The sequence below is a fragment of the Rhipicephalus sanguineus genome, chromosome 4 (assembly GCF_013339695.2).
Source record: "Rhipicephalus sanguineus isolate Rsan-2018 chromosome 4, BIME_Rsan_1.4, whole genome shotgun sequence".
Classification (NCBI taxonomy): Eukaryota; Metazoa; Arthropoda; class Arachnida; order Ixodida; family Ixodidae; genus Rhipicephalus; species Rhipicephalus sanguineus.
The window spans coordinates 202,205,819-202,228,932 of record NC_051179.1 but is presented as its reverse complement, the minus strand read 5'-3'; the positions used below and the strand labels follow the sequence as shown (position 1 = coordinate 202,228,932).

Here is a 23,114-nt window from a genome sequence, read left to right as displayed (position 1 = left end):
AGGACTTGTTATCGGATCCGTTCGTGATCGCGGCTACGAGGGGTCTAAGTGTAGTGAAGTACGAGGTATAGTGCAGCTGGCGGAAGTCCTGGATTCCTCTTACGATTGTATCTATGACATGATACGCCGCGTAGCCGGTGGGGGAAAAAGCCAGCTTTATTGAACGTCAGCCGGTTATATGCACTGAATGCGTGCGTATCAGGTACATCTCTAAACATTTCATGCGCATATCTTGCGCCACGTGTACGATACATCTTTCTTTTTTTCAGAACACAAAAAACAGCAAGGAAACATCGCACCGCCTCCGCAAGGTTAGTACGTACACTGTTAGTGAAGTGTTAGTATACACTGCTAGTGGCATGCACCAAGAATCACGCTTCTGGAACTTGTTCAAAGTTTCTGTCATATGTTAAACGATTTGGTGGTCTACGTTGCCTCTGTGGTCTTCGGAGTGGTGGAGCGTTCGTCACCGTAGCCCCAGTTGATAGCAACTGTTCTTGTGCAGATGCACCTCCACCGCTGTAGAGTGGTTCGTCCTCATTGCCGTGCTCGCTGTCATCTGAAAAATCACGCACAAAGTGTTCTCTGGTTCGCAACAAATCTCTCCTGTTACGTCGTAGGATCCTCCCCTCTTCTGTGACCACATTGTAAGATCTAGGTTGTGGGCAGTGCTCCACCACCCGCGCTTTTGTGTCCCACGATTGCTTCTTTAGACGTACCACATCTCTGCGTTTCAGATCTGGCAGTGGACGCCTCTGGCTGTCTGTCTGACGATGCTTGACGATGCGGAGACATAGATCACCTGCGAAGTCCGGTATGCTTGTTCTCAGTTTCCTGCCCTGGAGAAGTTACGCCGGTGCCGCGCTGCCTTCCAGGGGTGCGGTCCTGTAAGCAAGCAAACCGAGCCAAAAGTCGTGTTTTGCTTCATTAGTGTCCTTTAAAATCCGTTTCACTACTTGTACCCCCTTTTCTGCTAGACCGTTCGATTGCGGGTAGCCAGGGCTAGAAGTGACATGCTGAAAATCATACTTTCGCGCGAACGCGGCAAAAGACTTGCTCGAAACAGGTGGCCCATTGTCGGAACACACTTCCATTGGTATACCATATCTGGAAAAAATGGCACTTGTCGCTTGGATAACCGTGACAGCCGATGCATGTGAGCATTTCTACTTCGGGAAAGTTCGAAAATGCATCGTAGACGCACAGGTACAGCCTCCGGCATTTTTAATGATATCGCGCGAGCGTCGACCGCACGCATTATCAGCGCCCTGCAACGGCGATAATCTGCGAGACCGGCAACAGTAGGCGCACAAAGCAGCGCTAGCGCTGTTCCTTTCAGGACGATGCACGCCCTACCACAATGACTATTAGTCTCCTTAGATAAAAAAAAGGAAAACAAAAGCGGTGTGAACAAAACCATGCGCACAACTGAAACCGCGATCTACCGATTCATGTTCTCTTGATCTTTCCTGTGACTGCAGTCGAAGAAACTGCTCAAAGTTGATGCGCCGGGAAATTTGAATAAAAAAAAAGTAATACACAAGAACGATGATTGTCGGGAAACGTGGAAATAATAAAAAAAAGAGCAAAACGTTCGTGAAGTTTCTATCTGCGATTGTGCGCACTCCGGGCGCCTTTAACAAAGAAAGGGAGTGTTTCATCCTGAAAGGAACAGCGTGGCAGACGACGCTTGCGCTAGCGCTGCTTCGTGCGCCTGCGCGTACTGCTGCCAGTCTCGTAGATTATCGCCGTTTAAGGCGCTTATAGTGCGTGCGGTCGACGCTCGCGCGATATTATTAAAAATGCTGGAGGCTGTACGTTTTGCCGCCGTAGTGGAAAAGCTCTATACCTACTCGGCACCATGGTTGCTCAGGTATCGGGCGCATCTGCAATGGTTCACGGGGCTGGCTGTAGGCAAATTTCCTGCAAACTGCCCGCTTTTGTACAAAGTCTTCAATGTCTCGACTCATTCCAGGCCAGAAAACACTATCACGCGCCCTGGACTTGCACTTCGTGATGCCTAGATGCCCTTGGTGAATTTTTTCCAGTATTTCACACTTCATGCTAGCAGTAATCACAATCTGGCACCCTTTTAACAAAACACCTTGCACGTGTGAGAGCTCTCCGTTAAATGCTTTGAGCTGGCCATCAATAGGTGTGTTTTTGCTCAGGCTTTCTAGAACGTTTGCAAGGTATTTTTCCTTACTTGTCTCATTGGACAGTCGTTGAGGGGTCCTGTTGCTGATACTTAAGTCCCTGGATATCATTGGGAAAGTACAGTCTTTCTTTTAACCAAGCCGCCACGTCGAGTACCCTCCTCTCCCGCCTTCCACCTCCCCGCTTCACGGGCCGTCGCCCGGGAAACGCGCGCGTACATCTTTCTTTTTTTCTTGTGTTTTCATTTTTCGCCGAACCCGACTTCGCGGTCACCAACGTTGAGCGCGTTATCAGCGTGGCATATCATTCTTGATAGGAAAGTGGAGCGAGCCGGGTTATAGGGCCGGCGCCCACACGGTGGCCGTTTGGGAGAGGATATAGATATGGTTTGGACACTTGGGAGAGGAGGGTTGAACACTTTGGAGAGGACATGGAGGAGAGTGTCGCTACCTTCTATATATTAAGGGACTTTAGCTGATACGGGATGAAAGCGCATGTTATGTTTGCCGCTCATAAGTTGATCCTGCAGACAGGACGGCGCGGCACGGTACGTCGTACAAAGCTTCTTTCTCGGCTCTCCCCCTGCCTGGTCTTTTCGCTGGGCAATTATCAAGAGAAAGCAAACGGCTTCCTTTGAGCAAGCTTGTCTACCCCGATGGCCAGCATGGGTTGCGGTCAGGCGACCGTTCTCAGAGGTCGGCGGCCTGAATGTGTGGGAAAATGAGGAGGACATCCCCCGCTCTAAGCAGTCGCTCGAGGCGACAGTATGCGTGACCCCAACACGGACCAAGATGTGCTTTTGCAACAATGCAAGGTCGAATGCGTGGGAGGCAGGGTCACGCAGACGCCTTTTCTTTCCCGGAACGGTTTAACGACTGGCTCCGCGAGTTCAACTCGATGTGTATGGGAAAATGGCGTGAATGCACCAGGGCTAAAATACAGATGTATTTCGACCGTGAGAATCCCTGAGAGCGTGGGAAGGAGAGGGAGAGCCATGATGGGAAAGAGTGCCAAAACGCCTGTCTGCGCTGTAAAGACACTGCTGTCGAGATTAAGGACAGCCCGGTAGCGAGTGGCTTAATCTGAGAATGAACGGATTGGATAAGGGAATGTCGAGGCGGACCACCAGTGGCCACCTCCCCTTTTCTTTGTTACCGCAAGGTACTTAAGACTGGACGGAATTCGTTTCCCTTCAGTCTAGGCTGTAATCACTTAACTGATAGATCAGTAAGACTCCGTACGATGCAACTTTCGTCTGGGCCGTAACCACTCGGTGGTCGAAAAGTGAGACTCGGTTCTTCGTATGTAGTAACAGTGTTCTAGGCTCTAACTTAAGAAAAGTTAAGTAGAAGAGTAAGACGCTGTTGATGTCTATGTTATCATCAGTGTGCTTCGGCAAGATGTACATAGGACTGTAAATATTTCGCTGCAATATACCTTCAAGTTTTCATTACCTCCAACCTGCCTCCTGCTTCATCGACGTCGATCATCTCCTTGACGGGACTTCAACCCACATCAAGGAGAAAACGAACAAAGAGAAACATAACTGGCGCAGTCTGACAGGGATCGGCGAGCTCTACAGCACCATACACTGGACCAGCCCTGAGAAGACCGAGGAGCAAGGCATCCAACAGCCACCAGCGGCAACGTCGAGACGATCCCACAGCAGTCAACTCCGGCGCCGTGGAGGAGATCCAGGAACGACAAAGCATTCAGCAAAGGGTGAGCAGGATTTCTTGCGTCTTTCTCAAGTTGGCATGGCAGTTTATGTGTAGAGCACATGGTGAGAACACGCGGGGGTGCTGAAACAATGGAGTTTAATGGAGATGAAGGTGCGAGTGTGGCGGATATGGATCGGAATCGAGAGCCATCAAATAATGGTAGTCTAAATTCTGATAAATCAGCTGAGGCGAGAGTGCCTACTCAGAGGCAAGAATCGATGCAGCAGGCATCTCAGGTTTTGCCGAATTCAAGTGAAACGAGAACGCTCGAACTTGAAATCCAAAGGCTCAATCTCCAGATTGAGTACGAAAAGCTATTGCAGAATAGAATGAACGCGGAACGTCTCAATGGCACGTTGTCCAACTCTGGGTCGGAGACGGGTGATCAGAGGCGATGGTGTTTCGATTCTGTCCAGCAATGTGCAAAAGTGCTGAAAGGGTTTCGCCTGCCGAGTGACGCGGATGTACCATTATGGTTTGAGGAGGTAGAAAAACTGTTTGCTACTTACCAAGTACCGTATGAGAATCGCGTGCATTTGGTTATACCAGCACTAAGTGAACGAGTTCGTTACCTACTGCGTAACCTCAACCCTGAAGAGAGTGCAGATTACGAGGCAGTTAAAGCAGCAGTGCTGACGGAACTGAAGCTTTCTCCGGCAGAGTATCTGCAGAGGTTTGAACGAGCAGTAAAGCGGAAGGAAGAGACGTGGGCGCAGTTCGCGTCCCGCGTGAAAACGTATTTCTCATACTACCTTCAAGTGAGAGAGGCCGACACGGTAGAAGTGATGGCCGAACTCATGGTTGCTGACCGTATAAAATCGGGACTAAGTATGGAGGGTCTTGAGTATGTGAGATTAAGGGAAGGCGAGGGATGGCTTAGGCCAACCGAGATCGCTAAAGTGCTCCAAACTTTCGAGCAAGCGAAAGGGAAAGGGCGTGCTTCAAAGAAACCAACTGTAGAAATGGGGCAGAAGCCGGCGACACGAGTTGAGAAAGGGGCTCTGAAATGCCACCTATGTCACGGCTCAGGCCATTTCGCTAAAGAGTGCCCGAAGTCTAGTGATCAGGAGAGCAACACCAAAAAGGCTATCGAGCCAAAGCGGAAGGTCCAGAAGGTAATTTTAACCCACGAGACGGAAATTGAAATACCCAATGGAGTCCTTAGCGCAAAGGTGAAGTCTCTGAAACACGAGGGCGAAGGCACAAATAAAGTGCAGTTAATTCCTATATCATGTGCAGGTACAGCCGCAGATGCGATTTTGGATACAGGGAGTGAAGTAACTGTCATTCGGGAGAGTCTGCTTCCGCGTAGTCTAATAGAGCCGTGTGGCACGGTAAGATTGGTGTCTGCTTTTGGTAAAACGATCGAGGCAAGGCTAGCTACGTTGCCGGTAAAATTAAATAGCCCGCGAGTGGTGACGCAGCCTCAGAGCGTCGACCTACTCTGCGCGTTAACTGATGAGCTCGTCGAGGGCACAGATTGTTTGTTGACCGAGGAAGATTGGAAACTTTTGTTGAAGGCCAGCAGCCCTCTGGCACCCTGTCGAGCACCGGCCGAGCCTGCTCATGAGGCAGAACAAGCAGTAGAGAAACCAAAAGTAGTGGCCTGCAATCTTACCTTGGAGGAAAAAGACGTTTCCGGGGAGGATGAGCAAATTGTGGAATATGCTCCACAACCAACCACTATAAAGCGGGAAGAGCTAGTGCTAACGAGCGAGAAGGTTGCTCACCTTGATGCTGACGCGCAGGCGGAAGTACAGGCGGTGTTCCAAAGACATTGCACACTCTTTAACGGCACCCCGGGTATAGCGAAGGTGGACGAACATAAGATAGAAATAGAACCGGGCCACCAGCCAAAAAAGGTGTTTCCTTATCGGGTGCCGGAACTATTAAAGAAGGAAGTCAGCCGGCAAGTTGACGAACTGTTGGCTTCGAAGTTGATCTACCCCACGGAGAGTGAGTTCGCACACCCGGTAGTATGCGTCGGAAAGAAAGATGGGACTATCCGCATGTGTGTGGACTATAGGGCGTTAAATGCTGTCACCAAAGTGGATGCGTTCCCTATGATGAATCCTCAGGAATTGATTTTCCGAGTAGGCAGAGCGCAGTTCATCACGGTAGTGGACCTTAGGCGCGGGTACTGGCAGGTACCGATGGAAGAGAAGAGTCAGAAATTCACCGCGTTTGTAACGCACGAGGGTCAGTACGCATGGAAAGTGATGCCTTTCGGGCTAAAAAATTCCGCGGCAACCTTTCAAAGAATGGTGAATAAACTCTTGGCGCAACATCAAATGTATGCCACGGCATACCTTGATGATATTGCTATTTTTTCTAGTACTTGGGAGGAGCACCTAAAGCATCTCGACATTATTCTTAAGGTCTTAGATAAGGCGGGACTGAAAGCCAGTCCGGAGAAGTGTCAGGTTGCGCAATCCCACATACATTACCTGGGGCATATTGTCGGTTCAGGGACACATGCACCAGACCCTGAAAAAATAGCAGCGATTAAGAACCTGGTACCACCGCGCACCAAAAAGGAACTACGCAGCCTGTTAGGACTTTGTGGCTACTATCGCGAGTACGTCCGAGGATACGCAGAGGTGACGAGCCCGCTCACGCTGTTAACAAAGAAAGCGGTACCTAATAAGATACCCTGGCCGGAGGAAGCCCAGGCGGCATTTGAGATTCTCAAACGATCTTTGTGCGAGGCCGTGGCGCTTAACACTCCAGAGCCATCTCAGCCCTACTGGCTTTTCACAGACGCATCAGCTACGGCGGCGGGAGCATGTTTGGCGCAAATGTCAGCCGAGGGGCAAGAGAAGCCTATCGCCTTTGCAAGCCACCGCTTCTCACCGACCCAGATGCGCTGGTCGACCATTGAGAGGGAAGCGTTCGCAATAATATGGGCCTTAAGGAAGTTTGACTACTGGCTTTTTGGTGCCATAGTAAACGTCGTTTCCGACCACAATCCGCTGTCGTACCTTACAACTTCGACTCCGCACGGGGCGAAATTGACAAGATGGGCGCTGGCGTTGCAGCGATATCATGTGTCAGTACAACATCGGAAGGGCGTATGTCACGGTAATGCGGATGCATTATCAAGGCTCCAGAATAGTTTATGGAAGCCATCAGAATAACAGTGCCATGCCAACTGGGGGGGGACGTGAATGTTCCTGCCCACTTGCTGCTGTATATTGTGGACTGTGTGATTGTGAATTCAGGAAACAGACACTAGTGATCATACTGCTTGAAGCAGCAATGGTGTGCTTGATTGTTTAGCATGTACTTGTTTACGTTTCTTGTATTCTCCTGTCGTGTTGTCTCGCAATTGTGTTTGATGTTTGTGTAGACTGTTGTATGGTTAGAAAGTCCAGTGACCTAATCGCGGCAGTGATTTATCGTACCACTGAGCGTAGAACAGCCCAGCGTACTCTTTAGGGGGGACGTGTTATGTTTGCCGCTCATAAGTTGATCCTGCAGACAGGACGGCGCGGCACGGTACGTCGTACAAAGCTTCTTTCTCGGCTCTCCCCCTGCCTGGTCTTTTCGCTGGGCAATTATCAAGAGAAAGCAAACGGCTTCCTTTGAGCAAGCTTGTCTACCCCGATGGCCAGCATGGGTTGCGGTCAGGCGACCGTTCTCAGAGGTCGGCGGCCTGAATGTGTGGGAAAATGAGGAGGACATCCCCCGCTCTAAGCAGTCGCTCGAGGCGACAGTATGCGTGACCCCAACACGGACCAAGATGTGCTTTTGCAACAATGCAAGGTCGAATGCGTGGGAGGCAGGGTCACGCAGACGCCTTTTCTTTCCCGGAACGGTTTAACGACTGGCTCCGCGAGTTCAACTCGATGTGTATGGGAAAATGGCGTGAATGCACCAGGGCTAAAATACAGATGTATTTCGACCGTGAGAATCCCTGAGAGCGTGGGAAGGAGAGGGAGAGCCATGATGGGAAAGAGTGCCAAAACGCCTGTCTGCGCTGTAAAGACACTGCTGTCGAGATTAAGGACAGCCCGGTAGCGAGTGGCTTAATCTGAGAATGAACGGATTGGATAAGGGAATGTCGAGGCGGACCACCAGTGGCCACCTCCCCTTTTCTTTGTTACCGCAAGGTACTTAAGACTGGACGGAATTCGTTTCCCTTCAGTCTAGGCTGTAATCACTTAACTGATAGATCAGTAAGACTCCGTACGATGCAACTTTCGTCTGGGCCGTAACCACTCGGTGGTCGAACAGTGAGACTCGGTTCTTCGTATGTAGTAACAGTGTTCTAGGCTCTAACTTAAGAAAAGTTAAGTAGAAGAGTAAGACGCTGTTGATGTCTATGTTATCATCAGTGTGCTTCGGCAAGATGTACATAGGACTGTAAATATTTCGCTGCAATATACCTTCAAGTTTTCATTACCTCCAACCTGCCTCCTGCTTCATCGACGTCGATCATCTCCTTGACGGGACTTCAACCCACATCAAGGAGAAAACGAACAAAGAGAAACATAACTGCGCACTCAGGGCGTGTACCTCCGCATCGTCGTCGGTGAAATCGTTGTTGCAGTTGACAGTCGCCCGGGACAGCATATCGGCCAACAGGAGGTGTTTCCCTGGAATAAACGTAACTTCCATAAAACGGAAAGGCGGGCTAGTTGGTTTGGTTGCATAATGATAATATTGCGCACGCAACACAAAGACACAGACTTTGTGTTGCGTGCGCAATATTATCATTATGTAACTTCCAAGTCGTATCGAAGCAGGCGCAAAAAAAAAAGCGTTGCAGCCTTCGTGGCATGTCTCCGATTGCTTTCTGAGAAATCGCTGTCAGTGGGCGGTGGTCTGTTTCCACGATAATCTTACGACCGTATGTGAAATGGTTGAACCTTTCGCACCCATACACTATTGCCATGGCTTCCTTTTCGATTTGCGAATACCTTTGTTGAGATTCGGTGAGTGATTTAGACGCGTATGCCACAGGCTTCCACGTGTTATTTTCACACTGTAACAAGACAGCACCTACTCCGTTTTGCGACGCATCGCATGAAACTCCGGTTTCCTTTTTTGGATCGAAAAGTGACAGCAAGGGCTGCCGAAACATGCTATCACATAGCATCTGTCATTCTTTAGCGTGGTCTTAGTCCATTCAAAATGTGTGTCATGCATTAATAAGCTCCGGAGCAGTACCGTTTTCTGAGCCAAGGACGGCAAGAACTTGCTGAAGTAGTTTGCGACACCCAGCATCCTTTGAACCGCATGCTTGTCCTTTGGTTCTGGCATTTCAGTCATTCTGTTCACCTGATTGGGTAGTCGAATTAAAAGTTAGTCCAGCTCGTCCTGCTGCTTGCAAGGCAGACTTGAGTCGTCGATCATGCTCCTTCATTGAAGAGCCCCAGATTATCACGTCGTCAACGTATGCCTTTACACCTGGCAGATTCTCAAACACTTCATTGAAAGCTTTATGGAAAACCTCTGGTGCTGAAGAAATGCCGAACGGTAGCCTCAAGAAGCGGTATCGGCCAAAAGGCCTTGCAAACGTGCAAATTTTTGAAGTTTATTCATCCAATGGTATCTGGTGGAAACCAGCGATAGCATCGATGCGAGTGAACACTTTTGCGCCAGCTGGTTCCGCTTCCATGTCCTCCCGCGTCGGTATTTGATAGTGCTCCCTTTTTATGCATTCGTTCATCTTCCTCGGATCCATGCACACTCGAAGCTTACCATCCTTCTCACGTGCTATCACGAGAGGACTCACCCAATCCGTAGGCTCTGTCACCCTTGCAATGATGCCGCCTCGTTCCATACGTTCCATTTCTTCACGCAGTGGTTCTCGCAAGGCTAGTGGAATCCGCCGTGCTGGTTGGACCACCGGAACAGCGTCGTCGCGGAGTACCATGTGGTAATGGCGCTTGACGCATCCCGTGCCGCTGAAAAGGTGCCAAAAATCCTCCACTACGCCTTCCACTGTGCTTTTTTCCACGCTGTGCACCGAGCCTGAAACCAACTAAGGTATTCACATGCTTGCAGTCCCAAGCATGCTTGACCTTTGCGTACGACGAAAAATTGAAGGACTGCGGTGAGTCCGTTCAGTGTCACCTCGGCTGTTATGCTGTCGCAGTGTTTGATTTCATTGCCGCCGTACGAACGTAGAACTGAGCAGTTGGACTTTAACAGTGGTTTTGGCTGCATCTTGATGGCGAAGCTCAAGGGAGTGATGTTTGCTTGCGAGCCAGTATCGAATTTAAAGCTCACTGATATGTGAGCAACGTTCGCGCGAACAAGCCAGTCGCGGCCGCTGACCTTGCTTCTCAAGGATACATTCAGCACACCAAAGCATTCTTCATCGCCCGTGAGCTCGCTGACTTGACTCCCTACTTTGCAACAAATTGCGATGTGGTTCTTCCGCTGGCAGCTGTAACAAGCACGCCCGAACGCAGGACACTTTCTTGGCGCGTGTGTTCGCGCGCATCTGGGACATGTGTAGTCTGGTGGCTTCCTGGCGTTGCTGTTTCCTTGTCTCGCTTTTTGGTGCTGCCTTCCTGGCGCGGGGAAGTTCCGAATTGGATCCACTTGACGGTCCCACAGCCATGTTTCTTGCTGCGCTGCTGCTGCCTTGCAAGTCTGTTCTGCTTTCTGTAGCGTGAGATTCGTGCTCCTCAGCAGCTTCTCTCGTAGTTTCTCGTTTTGTATTCCAAAAACAATCTGGTCGTGGATCATGGAGTCACGCAGGTCTTCAAAGTTACACAGACGAGCTTGTGTCTTCAAGTCTCGCACGAAGTGCTCAAAAGGTTCGCCTGGCTCTTGCATTCGTTTCCTGAACAAGTAGCGTTCGTATGTCTCATTGTTCCGGCTCTCACAATACTCGTCAAACTTTTTGACTACCGTAGCGTTATCTGTGCTGCTTTCGCCTTCCGAAAAAAGAAAACGCCAGGCCTGCGTGGAAAGCGCAGCACAGTCACAGCGAGAGCTGGGAGAGCGGCATTTCTAGAGACCGTTATAAACTCTTTTGTGGCTACTAATACAAGTACATTAGCAACGTACTCCCAACGCCACAAATAATAATTTTTGGGAAGTTGGGAAGCACCCACCACGATATTATTCGTTATTCTGCGAAGAAGCGAGGTACCACCTGTGACGCTTTATGTTCACTTTGTTGATGCGACGGTTGATGGGGATGAAGAATTATGGCTGAGCCCTTTGTAATGGGTTGGAAGCTTTAAACGACCCACTAGTTACGTAATTCATATTGTGTGACGCCCGGTCGTTATTTAACTGTCCCACCACCCTTTATAACATACGTTAACCAGAGAAACGGAGAGCGAGAGAGAGAGAGAGGGGGAGTTAACTTTATTGAGAGCCTGAGGAAATGGATCATGAGAGCCTTATGGGCTTCCTTGGCAATCAATAGAAGTGCACTTGCGAGGAACCCACTACGCTATAAATCATCATAATTTTTGTGAATTGGGGAAGCAGCCACTATGCAATTTTTCGTCATTCTGCAGAGCACCGTGGTACTCGCTAAACAACCGTGAGGCATTATGTGCACTTTGTTGATGGTGTGGCTGATGACGATGAAGAAGGATCGCAGAGGCCTTTGTAATGGGTTGGAAGCATTCAACAACCCACTCGTTGCGCAATTCGCATTGTGTGACGCCCGGGTACAGAATGCGCGTTTGTGTGACGCCTAGTTGTTATTTCACTCTTCGACCACACTACATTACATATGTTAATGTGGTTCCTTCCCGACATCAAGCCTGTATAGGGCCTTTTTGCAAAGGAGTTTCAAGCACCGGCATGGCTCCGAGGCAGAACACTGGGCTCCCACGCACAGGGCCCAGGTTCGAACCTCGTTCCATCCTGGGAATTTTTTCTTATTTCGTGTGATAGCGGTTACGGACACCGGCGGCGGAGGCGGCAGACAACTACGGCACCAAAAACGGCCGTTCAAGTGATCTCATAACAGCTTTCGCTGCAAAACGAATATTGAATACCTCTATGGCTTCTTCGGCTGCAGTTGTAAGCAGCAACGCAGCCTTCGTCTGCTCTGGTCGTGGTTGTTTGGAAGGTTATATGGCCGTCAAGAAGAGCGCAAGTTTCTGCTTGAACAGTGCCCAGCTCTTGCCTACGTCTCCTTTGAAGCGTACTGCCTCCGGTGGTGGAAGAAATTCCACTCTGACTGCTCAGCGCGCCGTCGGCGCCTACGTGTGCGACGATGGGTGCGCGGCACTTCTGACACCGTGTATCTATGACATGATACGCCACGTAGCCGGTGGGGGAAAAAGTCAGCTTTATTGAACGTCAGCCGGTTAAATGCACTGAATGCGTGCGTATCAGCTACATCTCTAAACAGTTCATGCGCATATTTTGCTCCACGTGTACGATACAACGATGAAATGATCCATGATGCCTCCTGTCCTGGACGTGGCAGCGAGGTCTTTTGATGTCCTGTCCACATCCAAGCCGTCTTTCACGCAGTATAAGGACCAGGCGTTGTTAAGTCTTGATAAGTCATTGTTGAAGTCACCGGTAATGATGATAGGCCTGTTTCTCTCGGCAGATTTATCCTAGGGAAGCATTCACCCCGCTTTTCTGTTGTAATCCACGTAGTCCACGTTGCTGACCACGTGGACGAGGGGATGGTAGTTGAGCGTCATCCAGCGGTGTTCTGTCTTCAGCAGTGTTGTAGCGTTTACGGTGCTCGGCTGCTGACCCGAGGGTCGCGGGTTCAATCCCGGCCGCGGCGGTCGCATTTCGATGGAGGCAAAATGCTAGATGCCCGTGTACTGTACGATCTCGGTGCACGTTAAAAAATACCAGATGGTCAAAATTTCCGGTGCCCTTCGCTATGGCGTCTCTCATAATCATATCGCGGTTTTGGGACATAAAACCCCAACAATTTTTATTATTATCACTTTCCTTGTGTGTGTTCAATGTGTGTGTTCGCTGTTACTGCGTTGGTTGAGACCCTGTATCACCTGTGGCACATACCCGCATAACATGAACTCTAATATGCGGGTATGTGCCACACGTGACTGAGAGAAAGGGTTTCATGACGTACACAACAGGTATTTTGCGTTATCCATGTCATGACCAGTGAATCATGTTCGCCATACAGTGATCCCCTGCTATGCCAATTTTGGTATACTACAACTTATGGAGACGACCAGGAGAGCGCCCAGACATAGGCGGCTAGATAGATAGATAGATAGATAGATAGATAGATAGATAGATAGATAGATAGATAGATAGATAGATAGATAGATAGATAGATAGATAGATAGATAGATAGATAGATAGATATCCTACTACGTTTGACGCCACAACAGAACCTCTCCGCTCAGCTTGGGCAAGGAAGAACGTGCTGGTGCCACATTGCGTGGTGTTGGTAGTTGACGGACGCTCTGGACTATGGACGATAATTACACGGCCTAGCCCATACTTCTTCCTTACGGCATGAAGCTCGCACTCTTCGCAGAAGAAACACCAGCTTTACTGGCTGTCCTCGAGGCTGCTGCAGACGAGTCCTTCCATTCGGTCCCTTCGGACTCTAAACTACTGAGCAGATGGTAGACAATTCTCTTAGCACGAGTGAGCGCCACACGTTACTGGCCATTTTATCCAAGCACTGGCAATGTTGTCATTGCCAACTATAAGAGGCGGATTTCTTTCGATTAAACTTTAGTTCCCAGTTAGCGCCTGTCCCGTGTGTTCTTTACTGCGCCCTGTTTTTCCTCGCGCTTCCTTCGACATGAAGCTTAACTCATCGGATCCCGAAGTAGTTGCCTGGCAAAATGAATATACATGTGCCACATAAAACGTATACCGTGTGTGCTTCATTGGAGCAGCAGTAAGCATGGAATAAAGCTAATCCTATACAATCAGGAAAGCTAAGAATAATTAGCTGAACTTTTGCTAACGCTACGTTATCCTGGCATAGCCGAGCTAAGCCACTGGAACATTTTCTTCTCTGGTACCTCGCGGCCGAAAGCGCCGCTTTTTAAAGACGATAGTCTTTCTTGGGGAACTTAAACGCAGAAATTTTGGTCTGTCTGTCTTTCTGTTTGTCGGCACGTATCTCGATTCAGCCACCCGGCCAAAGTTGAACCGCTTGCTTACCGCCCACCCATCTTGAACTGGTACGGCTGTTCATACTTGTGAACGTTGTCGATCAAAAAGTAAATATTACGCATATCTGAGGCGTAACGTCATTAGGTAAGTATTAGGTGGTGTGTTCCTTTAATAGAAAATATATAGATACCCAATTTTAAAGACCCTAGTTTCTTAAGCTGCGCTGAAAATGCGACTGCGCTGCAGCTTGTCTTCCTCCGTGCCCTCTGCACAAGCTCATGTTGTGTTTCGGTTTCGGTTCAGTATTGCATTGTACGAATGACAGGGGCGCCGCTCTGGCATTCCTGTTTTACCCAGGCGACGTGTAAATAAAAGAGTTTGTGGAGAGTACTTGTTGAGTACGGACGTTTCTTCTCCTTCGGCGCATTGCGCCAAACCGCGTGTTCGGGCTGGCCGGCGTCCCCGCCGGTCGCGTTGGTCACCACCCGTCTTCGCCTGCCGCTGCGCCGGGACTACCAGCCTGCAACACAGCACTCGTGTTTCCCGACGTATTGCCAGATGGCGTCCATATCTCACGCAGCGCCTCTTCTATCGTCTTTAGACGACATTTGCAGCGAAGCACGCAGATGCGCGGCCAACTTTTTAGACAATATTTGCATTATATTTTGTCGTAGCAATTATAAGAACTAAACTTGGTACGTCTGAGAATGTTTTCTTACCGAAGACAAGGCGCATACAAGAAGTAAACAATCTCAAATTCAGCTGGCGGCTCAGTATGCCAGCAGTAGATGCGAATAGGCATTTGTTCCTGCGAAATTTCTCTCTAGTTGGCCCAGCAGGCCTAAAAAAAAGCTTTGGCGTTACTGTCATGCACTGTACATAGATTGAGACAGCGGCGTTTAAATGCATGACAACCTGAGCTCAAGGTCCTGCACTGTCATTTCCCGAATTTCCGATTGTGCGCGTGTCGTTCCAGCAGTGGTTACGGACTAATTATACGTAACAGAAAATGTTGTAGGACGTGAGCTTGCATTCGCCGGTAATCTTTTTGGAACAGATACATCGGCAGATAGTAGCTGTCAATGAAACGCTTGCTAATGGGAACTGTTGTCGTTTCCAGGCATCGAAAGCTTTGCTAGTTTTCGTGCGTATCATTTGTGCGACACAGTTTTCTAACGTGATTTTTGTTGTTAATATTTCCAGTAAGAACCGCATAGATTAATTCGCCCCCTCACTTCGCATTGCGCTTCTTAATCTACCTCTTGCGAACAGGGTTACGAGGATTGACGCACGTTTGCATTCAGTGCCGTACTTCCTTGGCGAACGAGGACGCTTGATAGAATTGTAATCGTGATCTTCGTTTGAAGGAAATGAAGCTTATGAGAAATAACAAATAATTTGCGCCTTTACTCGGAACTTTGGTAGTGTAGGGCGCAAAAGACATCTTAAAGGAGTATTGGAACAGAAATCTTGCATCTTGTTTTTTCCTGTTGTTGTTGTTACAATAAGTAGCTAATGGCCCGTTTGTCAAGACTGGAAACCCCCCTTGCACACGATGGCTATGGAGGTCATTTCAGTGGCGTTCAAAGTGTCCGTAGTCGCGACTTCCGATTCGTATAGTAGGCTGGCAGGCCATGGAACGCACGAGAAATGGCGTTAGGCCTGAGGCGCGGCTTGTCTCTCGGCACGGCGTCGCCATTTATCGTGAAATAGTCTAAATGTCCAATGAATCAAAGTGCCTCGCACACACACGTGCATGCTTTGAATCGATCCATGAGACTGTTTGACGTAGCGCACACCCACAAGGACAAAAGAAGGACACACACACAGCGCTAACTTTCAACTAATGGCTTTATTTCTGATCACACGTGTCCTTTTTATACAGCAACAGGCGATCGATAAAACCAAGAAAAAACATGTAATGGGTGTGCGCTAAACATGGGTGTGCGCTACGCCAAACAGTCTCATGGATCATAACCAACTAGCCCAACAAAGCTCTTGAGCAAATTTGAATCGATGCTGAAGCTGTCCGTTTCTTGCCGCGTTATGGCTCACTTGCAGTTCTCCAACTGCCCACGAACACTTGCCATGGGAAATAGCAATACCTTTTCAGTAGTGCCCTTGTAGCTGAAACAGCACCTCGGTACACAGCACCTAAACGGCATCGTCACGCGAACGTTGCGCTTCAACTGTAGAATACCTGAACTTGGGCCTTATCCAAAATGCAATCACAAATACATAGTACACGTGCAAACTTTCAGCTCGCGCCGGCCGCATCTGCGGCCCCTTTGGTATCAACCTTGAGAAGGGTGGCCTCTAAGCGACGGTGGCTTCACGGCGCGGCAGTTTTCCGCGCCATATGAAGCTCCCCCATAGCGTGACGGAGAAGTTTCGTGACCAGAAAAAGTGTTGAAGGACTATGATTATTGAAGGACTAAAAAGTATTGAAGGACTATGATTATAGTGTAAAGGGGTGTGAATGTTAGGGAGGTTCACTTTGTAATTTACCACGTTGGACGCTAGCTTCTTGATCAACCACAGCTGCTCTGCTTAAGAGTGAAGATTGGGAGACTTGGTACTGATTCATGGCAAAAATTAACAGCGTACTTGTAATGAGGACAAAAGATGACCTGGGCACAATACCAGCGCTTCTACCTTGTCAGAAATTGTGTCAACAGAGTGATTACTGTGTATATACAGGTCACGAACACTATTGCAACATAATGCAAAACAAAATAACGAGAAGCAAGAAACAATGTGATTAAACAACGTAGTTCAGCTGACTTATATCAATGTGATTAAAAATAGCCTTGCACAACTAATACATCTCCTAAAGGCAATAAATATGCATAGGTAACCCTGGCAAGTTCCAGTGCTGATATGTGACTAATGAAGTGACAAGAGCATAATATGCATGTTCTTCACAACACACAGTGTGACTTAGCGGATGTGTGCCACATCATATGGCATCAAGGGACATAATTATGTGACGATTATGCCACATATCCACGCGCACAAATTGACATCGGGATGGAAGATCAAAACAAGCAAATCAAGCATGAAAACAGCATAAAAAGAAAACAAATTTGGCCTCAATGCACATTTCATCACATGACAGCGTGATAATAGCGGCCCTATTTTTTTTGCTTTATTGTATACTCCTTGAAAGCACTTGTATTGTGTCTCTAAAAGAAGGAGGCAGTCATGGTGGCTAGAGCTGCGCCAACCAAAAGAGGCAGGCGGTTTATTTCGAGCCCTTTTTAAAGCGAGCGATATGAAGAGAGGGAAAGGGAACAAAGGAGGACAGACTTAGTGTGACGTACAGTCACACTGATAAGCTGCAATCTGATACATCTTCTCTTGCTGTTTCAATAAAAAACAACATGTTAGGAAACTTGGTGAAAGTTTGTGTCGTAATGCAACCGTCGAGGTTCGGTACGTTTCCTGGTCGACTTTCGTACATCAGAAAAGTTGTCACCTTCATGGTCGGCACCTTGCGTTATAGTTGTGGGCTCCACCATGCCTTGTTGGTCTCGGTGCGCTTGTTCTCCCGGTGTATTGCAGTCCTGGCTTTTGTCCCGATCGAACATGTCTTCAGGGCTTTCGGTGTCCTGGTCTTGATCCTCGCTTGTACCGTTTCCGGGTATGCGCAGCAGGTGTTGCCTATTTCGCCTCAGCATCCGCTGGTCCTCCGTCTTCACCATGTAAGATCTTGGTGCTGCTTGCTCGCTTACTGTCGCTGTGCGTGACCAGTCTCCATTATGAATGCGCACTGAAGTTCCACTTTCGAGCGGTGGTAGTGCCTTTCCCTTCGAAGACTGGCGATGCTTTTCCACTGTAGTGCCGGGATCATCTTGGTACTTGGGAAGCGTCGTGCGAAGGTGCCGGCCTTGCAGTAGTTCGCCCGGAGAGCGACCATCTTCTAGTGGGGATGACCGATATGCCAAAAGACCCAACCAAAAGTCCCCATGGGAGTCATTGTTCTTTAGGATGCGCTTAACAATCTGGACCCCCTTTTCTGCCAGTCCATTTGACCGCGGGAATTCTGGACTCGATGTGATGTGCTGAAAGTCATATTTTTGCGCGAATTCTCGGAAATCTTGCGATCCAAACTGGGGCCCGTTGTCCGTACATACTTCAACCGGGGTGCCGTACCGTGAGAAGATGCCAGATATTTTATCTATTACTTCTTTGGTCGTTGTGCTTCTTAGCTTCTCTACGTCAGGGAAATTGGAGTGGGCATCATATACAATGACATAGGAGGCTCCCCCGAACTGAAAAAGGTCAATTCCCACTCGGTGCCATGGCCTGTCTGGGGTTGGCTGCATGAGAAGGGGCTCACTCGGCTGCTTGTATGCATCCCGATCGAACATGTCTTCAGGGCTTTCGGTGTCCTGGTCTTGATCCTCGCTTGTACCGTTTCCGGGTATGCGCAGCAGGTGTTGCCTATTTCGCCTCAGCATCCGCTGGTCCTCCGTCTTCACCATGTAAGATCTTGGTGCTGCTTGCTCGCTTACTGTCGCTGTGCGTGACCAGTCTCCATTATGAATGCGCACTGTGGCAAGTACTGCAACCCCGAATGAAGGAGTCAATCGCACTGCCGAGTCCAGGCCAGAATACCAATCTGCGTGCTCTCGCCTTGCATTTATTTAGTCCGAGGTGTCCATCATGTATTCGTCGAAGAATTTCTCCTCTCATTGCCTTGGGTATTACCACTTTGCAGCCCTTGAGTAATGCTCCTTCTACCACCGACAGCTCTCCGGCAAAGGGCTTGAGTACACCTTCGATGGCTTCACCCCGTGAGATTCGTTCTCTCACCTCGCTCAAACACGGGTCGTTCCTGGTTTCCTTTTCCAGGCGTACTTTCATTGGCGTGCTTACGATGCCGGAGACGACCTCTGTCGCATGGATGTCGACGTCTGTCAAGGCACTCGATGACTGCGATGGCACAGGTGCACGCGACAACATGTCCGCCAGAACCAGGTCCTTGCCAGGCACGAATTGCAAAGTGTAATCATATTGCAAAAGCCTGATGAAAAAACGCTGCAATCGTGGTGGCATGTCTCTAGTGCCTTTTTGAGAAATGGCCAGCAGGAGCCTATGGTCAGTTTCGATCTATACCTTTCGACCATAAACAAAATGATGGAACTTCTCGCATGCAAACACTATACCGAGCGTTCCCTTTTCGATTTGCGAGTAACGGGTGTCGCAATCGGTTAATGTTCTTGATGCATACGTCACTGGACGCCAGTCATTGCCATGTTTCTGCAGCAGCGCCGCGCCTAAAGCGGTCCCCGAAGCGTCCGCAGTGATCTTAGTATCCTTCTTCTCATCGAAGACTGCGAGTAACGGTGGGTTTGTTAACGCGTCGCACACTGCTTCCCATTCACGTTGATGCGCTGTGGTCCATTCAAACGTGACGTTTTCTTTCACAAGGCCCCGCAGCAAGATTGTCTTATCACTCAGCGACGGCACATATTTGCGAAAGTAGTTGACAACGCCCATCATTCTGCGCACAGTGTGCCTATCTGTGGGTCTCGGCAGTGAACGGACGCTTTCAACCAGGTTGCGACTCGCACGTATTCCTTGCTCACCTATCACGTCACCCAGGAACTCAATTTATTTCAAGCCAAAAACGCATTTCCGCAGGTTAAAAGTCAGACCCGCTTTCTGTTCCCGCTTCAGCACGGCCTGCAGGCGTTCGTTGAGCTGATTGTCGCTGTCACCCCACACTAAAATGTCGTCTATGTTGTGGGGAACCCTCGATAATCAACAGATCACCACCCTCGCCTGCGTCAGCACCGGCGGTGACAAGGCACAGCAGCGAGGGCCACTACGCATGCGCCCGGATGCAGACCACCTTCATAAGCGGGCACGGAGAGCTGTCAAGGGGGAGTGCTCGGCGAACTTGCTTGAGGTGTGCGTGTGTGCGCGGCGTGCGGTCCGCCGCGGCCAAGGTTAGCGGGACCGGCGCGGAAGTTGTGCGTCGAACTTAGTAGTAATCTTGTCATTGTGTTTTGCCCCTGTTGCCATAACGTTACAGTTCTTACTAATAAATTGTTTTCTTATGTTATCCCGACGTCGACGAACGGCCCATTTCTTGAAGTAGACACCGAACCCCACAACTGGCGCCTAACGTGAAATCGGCCCCGTCTACTGCCAGCAATAATGGAGGCCGCACTTCAAATGCTGCTGGAGACGATGGAGCGCCTCGACATAGCTTCGGCAGTGTACTGCGCGGCGAGGGGACACGCCGAGTCCGCTAGCTACCTAGCAGCGAGGGGCGTGGCGATCCCAATCATCGGCGTTGGAAGAGGGCTGCTGCGCTCGTTTGGGCAACCGGACACACCGGCGCAAGAGGAGCCAGAGGTCGAGGTGGTCGACGTCGCGATGAAGGACGATGCCGACGGCGGTGACGCGGGAATGAACCAGGGCGAGTACGACTCAAAAGGGAGACGTGCCTGGGACGCCAGGAAGGACGGATGCTGCCACCCGCGCTGGCCGATTGCTGCTGCCGCCGATCATGGTCGTCGCCTCGTCGTCTCGTGTGCCTGGACCGACCCCGCCGTATGCAGCGTAGAGTTAAATAAATTGTTGTTGTTGTTTGTTGCGAGTTGAAGCCTCCGTCTTCCTTGCTTTGACTGCGGACGGGACGCAGCAAGCCCAGTACCCACACCTGCCAACCCGTCAAATATTTCTGTTAGCGTTTTCTGGAAAACTTCGCTTGCTGACGAAATTCCGAACGGAAGGCGCAAGAAGCGGTACCGGCCGAACGGGGTCGCAAAAGTGCACACTCGTGATGTAGCTGCGTCCAATGGAACTTGATGAAAACCCGCCTTGGCATCTAGGCGCGAAAAAAATTTTGCACTTGACAGCTCTGCCTCAATCTCTTCCCTTGTTGGCATAGGGTAGTGCTCACGCTTTATGTTCTTGTTTATATCCCTCGGATCCATGCAGACACGAAGGGCCCCATCTTTCTAACGAGTAATAACAAGAGGCAAAAGGAGCTTGAAATTTACAAGAATAACAAGAGGGCTCACCTATTCTGTCGGTTCGTCGACCTTCTTGATAATGGAGGCCGTTTCCAAGCGTTCCAGTTCTTGTCGAAGAGGCTCCCTGAGGGCCAACGGTACCCGTCGGGCTGGGTGCACGACTGGAACAGCATCCTCCCGCAGGACCATCCGGTATCGCCTTCCGACACAGCCCGTACCCTGAAATAAGTCTGGAAAGGCCTTTTCTGGTGCCGGCTCGCTCCACCTTACCGAATCGACAGCTTTCGGGACAAGCCCAAATTGCTGACATGCGTGCAGCCCTAATATGGCCTGGCGACCCTTTTTGACTACGAAGAAGGTCACAGCCTCTGTCACGTCGCTTAGTAGCAACAGTTCTCTGCCACATCCGACATGCTTGATGGCACTGCCGTTGTAAGCCTTCAAAACTGCACTGCTTCTCTGCAAGCCCGCTGCTGTCTTGAAACGGCGGAAAAGAGACCAAGGAATTATGTTGGCTTGTGAACCTGTGTCCACTTTGAATCTGATTTCCTGGCCGCTTATCTTTCTGCTCACCGTCCAGTCTGCGCTTTCCCCGTCGCTTACACCGTAGACACCGATGTCCAAAATGTCAAATCCGTCATCTGCCTGAACTTCTTGTACTTGGTCGATGTTTCGCCTCGGGCGCCGCTTGCAGCATATGGCAAAATGGTTCGGCTTCTTGCAAGCAAAGCATGCCTTGCCATATGCTGGACACTGCCTTTGCGCATGCTCCTTGTTGCATTGTTGGCACCGAAATCTTTTTTGGTTCTGCTCTGCCCGGTGGGCGTGGTCTATTTGAAGCGTTTGACTCGACCAAGCAGCATTCTGTCGTGCTGAAACCTCGGCAGCTTTACACATCTGCTCCGCCTTCTGTAAGGTTAAGCCCTTTTCTCGAAGCATCTTCTCCCTGATCTTCGGGATGTTTGTGCCAAAAACAACCTGATCTCTTATCATGGATTCTTCTAGCGTGCCAAAACTGCATAGCTTCGCCTGTTTTTTTAGCTCTCGCAAATAATGCTCAAACGGATCTCCTTCCTTCTGCATGCGAAGGCGAAAAACGTGCCTCTCGTAAACCTCGTTCCCCTCGTCGACACAGTATACTCCTCGAATTTCCTCAGCACTATCTGGTAGTCTTCATTGCTCTCACCTTCTGCGAACGAGAAGTTGTTGTAGATGTCGAGGGCTTCTTCACCGGCGATGCTGAGCAGGATCGCTGTTTTGGTGGCTTTCGTCCTGGGTGGTTTGGTGGGCGTCGCCGCGAAGAAAATTTCCAATTTTTGCTTGAACATCGGCCAATTTCTTCGTATGTTGCCTGCGAACTGCAGCTGCTCTGGAGGCTTGACGGTATCCATTTTGGCGAGGTTTTGGCACTTCTGACACCATGTATGGTGTCTCTAAAAGAAGGAGGCAGTCATGGTGGCTAGAGCTGCGCCAACCAAAAGAGGCAGGCGGTTTATTTCGAGCCCTTTTTAAAGCGAGCGATATGAAGAGAGGGAAAGGGAACAAAGGAGGACAGACTGAGTGTGACGTACAGTCACACTGATAAGCTGCAATCTGGTACAGCAATCTGGTGCTTCATTTATGCTTTATCGCAAGGAAGGAAATTATGTTGTACAAGCATCTTTTTTCAAGCTGCACTCGCACATCGATTGGCTGGCCGTCGACGCATGTGCTATATTCAGAGGAGTTTCTTGACATGCATTACACATTGTCGGTATGTGCGCTTAATGACTTTTTTTTTTTTCGAATTTTCGTTGCACTTTTCACGCGACGCAATGTGCAGAACTACACCTACAGCTGCCCTAGCGACGATAAGGACGCGGGAACAGAGGAAACAGAAGTATTATTTACCATCCATTGTTTTCCCGATGGTACCGCGAATGCAGCGTGCCCATCATGTGCTTGGTAATAAAATCCCAGTCCGGGTCCACTAATAAAAAAGGCAAGGCTTAGCCATCAGACAAGCCCAAAAGTTTCAAATGTCCGAGTAGTGCCTTCATGATGTCTGGAGAAGAGTCCGCGAGTCATTCTTCGAAGGTCGCAGGTCTTAGATTGGTAGGTATGTGTTTAAGGCTCTCGCCCATGGCTGCACGACCTCCCGTACGATCCCACAAAACGTGAGCGTTATCCGGGTAGCCACCGCATGCCACGC

At 49.6% G+C, this 23,114-nt stretch overlaps 1 protein-coding gene across 1 annotated transcript; it reads right to left on the bottom strand.

The window, feature by feature from the left end:
- Positions 1-17,317: 17,317 nt before the first annotated feature.
- Positions 17,318-18,418, bottom strand: LOC119391988 (uncharacterized). Its single transcript, XM_037659626.1, has one exon. It carries the CDS (start codon positions 18,416-18,418, stop codon positions 17,318-17,320), a length of 1,101 nt encoding a protein of 366 aa, XP_037515554.1.
- Between the last annotated feature and the right edge of the window lie 4,696 nt (positions 18,419-23,114).

Bases quoted from the DNA above. Each gene is read 5' to 3' on its own strand.
- LOC119391988 (XM_037659626.1), bottom strand. From the start codon at position 18,418: ATGGTGAAGACGGAGGACCAGCGGATGCTGAGGCGAAATAGGCAACAC.